At 36.3% G+C, this 3,486-nt stretch overlaps 1 protein-coding gene across 12 annotated transcripts in view; it reads left to right on the top strand.

Moving 5' to 3' along the window:
* Positions 1–368, top strand: part of LOC147612837 (uncharacterized) — a 23,463-nt gene extending 23,095 nt beyond the window's left edge. For all 12 annotated transcript variants that reach the window (XM_086783483.1, XM_086783486.1, XM_086783487.1 and 9 more), the window contains one exon: positions 1–368. This exon is cut by the window's left edge. In XM_086783483.1, coding sequence (XP_086639609.1) covers positions 1–291 — 291 coding nt within the window. In that variant the 3' untranslated portion in view covers positions 292–368.
* Positions 369–3,486: the final 3,118 nt, after the last annotated feature.

The following is a 3,486-nucleotide window of genomic DNA, read 5'->3' on the forward strand; positions in this document are numbered from 1 at the left end:
GAAGCACTACCTCACTTCCACCCAAGGCTTCTTTTACTTGGATACCACCTTTACTCTGAAGAATCTGACCTCACCAATTCAATAAGTTCCTTCCTCTTCATGGTATGCATAGGACCGAACCCAGACAACCTCCATAAAGTGGGGCTGCTAAAAGTGGAGGAGAGAAATTTTGGACCCGGCTGGGAACTCATGCTTCACACATGGTATGATCAACCATCACCAGAGGGTGTCTTCACCGTAGGTGGTTTTGGTAAGATCTCTCTATGTCAATTGCAAACTGACAATTTATAATGCTCCTCTAGAGGAAGAATAGAAGACTAATCAATATTTTAAGATGTTTAAGAGGAAATACTATAATTCTCAGCTTTTGCCGCATGAGTCGCTAGCATGTGATAGCAAAGATATAAACATTTGTCCCGATGGATGACATCTACAGCTTTTATTAATTCAGAGGGAATATGTAACATGTGCTATTGTTCGATAAACATGTTTATTATTTCAGAGGGAATATGTAACATGTGCTATTGTTCATATTTTGAGAAACATTTTGCCTTGAAACAATATTTTTAATTAAAAAGTTTTTAGCTTCAACTAGCTATACATGTGCGCGCGCACGCGCGCGCGCACACACACACACACACACACACACACACACACACAAACACATATATGTGTGTGTGTGTGTGTGTTGGGGGGTCATTATGAAATATATAACTCTATCACATGAGTTCAAATATTTTTTCTACACACTTTTACATAAGGAATGGTAACATATAAAGGGGGACATTTGCAAATTGAGTAGAAGAAGGGTATATTTTATTCATGAAAAATTTACAAATAAGGGGCTTTTAAAGGAGGCCTTGAATGCATGTAATATTGAGGGTCATTGCTTGAGATGTATGTATGTATGTATGTACACACACACACATTTGGGATGGGTTCGTATGAAGAGTGTTGGTCAATATGATGGTTTGGCGATCCCTTAATGCTTCGCCCTTCCAAAAAGAGTAAAAAGACCTTACCCAAATGAAACGGCCAGCAAAAATCAACCTTGAGCATAAGAGTTAATGCATTTTCTTGAAGGTGATTTAATGAACTCCCATGCTAGAATTGAATCTCAAATTGGTCAATGTAAACTTTTAAGAGATAGTTATTCATGGGGATTTGAGGCAAGTGGCTTTTGAGCCAAGATATTGCTAGCTATACCATTAGGGACGGATGTCGCATTAATTAAATGTTTGCTTTATGTTTTCCTATCTCTTCATAATATTTGTTAGTCTTTTTGCACACACGTTACATAAAAATTACAAAGATAGAAAATTTTAAAAAAACTTTGCTTCATTATTTGATAAATTTGAAGGAGATTCTATACTTCTAAAGAATAAGGAATTAAAAAATCCCTTATATAAATATAATTTCATGCTTTTATTCAATCTTCCTAATGTAAAATATATTATGTAATTTATTGCCAAATTAAATACCCTTATGGTGGCGATCGCACGTGCTATGTTACATATTCCAAAGTGAATCTAGCCATTAGGAGATTATGCATCTTAATAATCAAGCTCACTTGCTAGCTTAAAGGGCCACATTGTTGCATAAAATGTTTACTTATGTGCGTAATTGTGCACATCTCCTATTGATCTTTGAACATGGTAAATTGGAATTAGACTAAAATCTTATGGCATGCTCCACTAAAACGTGGGATTTGGGAGTTGTTCAAATGCTTGCTTCCTTTTGGAAATAATGTCATTTTGAACTATATAGTCTAGTAGGATGAGATGTAGTGGAAACTCTTTGCCTTTTGAAATGTATTTCGGAGTGACATTTTCAAAGGGCCTTTTGCTCCCTTGCTTGTTAATGTTACTTAATATTTGCACACAAAAGACTTGGATACTGGTTTTCTTGGCAAAAATACTCACCGTATCTGGTATTCCTTCAAATTTTTTTTCTTCTATAAATTGCATGGTCTTAGAAGTAGCCCCGAACTACCCTTGATATCATAACGATGGTAGTAACCCCGATATCATTGGGGGTTATACTAGGTACACTAACGGAGGTTTTATGGGACCCGCTTTGAAATTATCACGGGTTATATTGATTGTGTAGATTTTTATTTTTATTTTTACTTATTTATTTATTTTTTTGGGTAGAGTGAGACACATTCTAGTTGGGGGGTTGTCCCAACTCTAATGTGTCCCACTTTATCCAATTACATCCTTATGAGGATGTATTTGTTGCAAGCGAGATTGACTTTTTAGGTGCATTAAAAAACGTTACGAACATAAATGAAAGAAATCGTACTGACTTACAAGTAAAACCATAACGCACTCGTTTGTATTAATAATACCAAAATTGTTTATAATAATGGGGCAATAGATGTCATTTACAAGTTGGGTACACAAAATTGTTGTATGCATATCATGCAACATTTTTGCCACTAGGGTATGTGCAAAATGAGGTAGCGCAAAATGTAAAGTATGATCTCCAATTAGAGATCTCATCATTTCGCAACGGGGATGAGAGCACTCCGGATCCCTATCAATAAGGTCTGTGTGTGTGACAATTAGTGTGGTGTGTGTGTGGGGGGGGGATGTGTGCGTGTGGATATGTGTGTGTGTGTGTATATATATAAAAGAGGGAGCATATGTACAGTAGGGGTGTATGAGAAGCTCGCATGGTAAAAGTGGATTTGAATGTACGTTTTTAAAAAACTTCATGCAGTAAAACCCTCGATAAAATCCCCTAGAAATTTAGTCTTCGAGGGAATAGTATTGGGACTATTATCGACCGGTGATAGGAATTTTAGCGAAATTCCTATCCTTGCGGTAATAGCCCCATCTGTTGTAGTGTAAGGAGACAAAAGGCACATGAACAAATTTTATAGAAGCAAAACCCAATATCTGGTGAAATAGAGGCAAGTTTGTCACAAAGTGAGATCAGAAATGGTAGGTACACCATTCACTAGCTTAGCATATATGAGATCAATACCAAGAATATGCACTATTCTAAGGCTTGGACCGAGAGTCAGTATGCAATTCATAGAGACTTTGTTATGCAAATCAAACTCGTACTTTTTTTGCTATAACATAGTGCCATACATACACAATCAACATGAACAAAATGGCTAACACTACAGGTACCCAACCACCCTCTAGGACTTTTATGATTGTGGAAGAGAAATAAATTCCATTTATTAGGCCAAAGAGCCAAAAATAAGCCTCTCTACCACAATGATTTTATAACAAGAGTCATGAGGCATGTTGTCACAAACGTGATTATGTTGCAGCAAAGCATGTAGAAAGTCAAAAAGTTGTGTAAAATGCATATCAATACATTTGATCAATATATACTCAAGTCAATCTTACCATATGTGTTTCCAAAAGTTGTTGCATCCCTGAATCCAAGAGTCACAACAACAGGTAGTATGCATAAGAATCCAGTTGGTCTCTGGGATATAGATACGACTCATAATTAGTTTGAAGG

The sequence above is a fragment of the Cibotium barometz genome, chromosome 45 (assembly GCF_041138505.1).
Source record: "Cibotium barometz isolate CiBa-2024 chromosome 45, ASM4113850v1, whole genome shotgun sequence".
Lineage (NCBI taxonomy): Eukaryota > Viridiplantae > Streptophyta > Polypodiopsida > Cyatheales > Cibotiaceae > Cibotium > Cibotium barometz.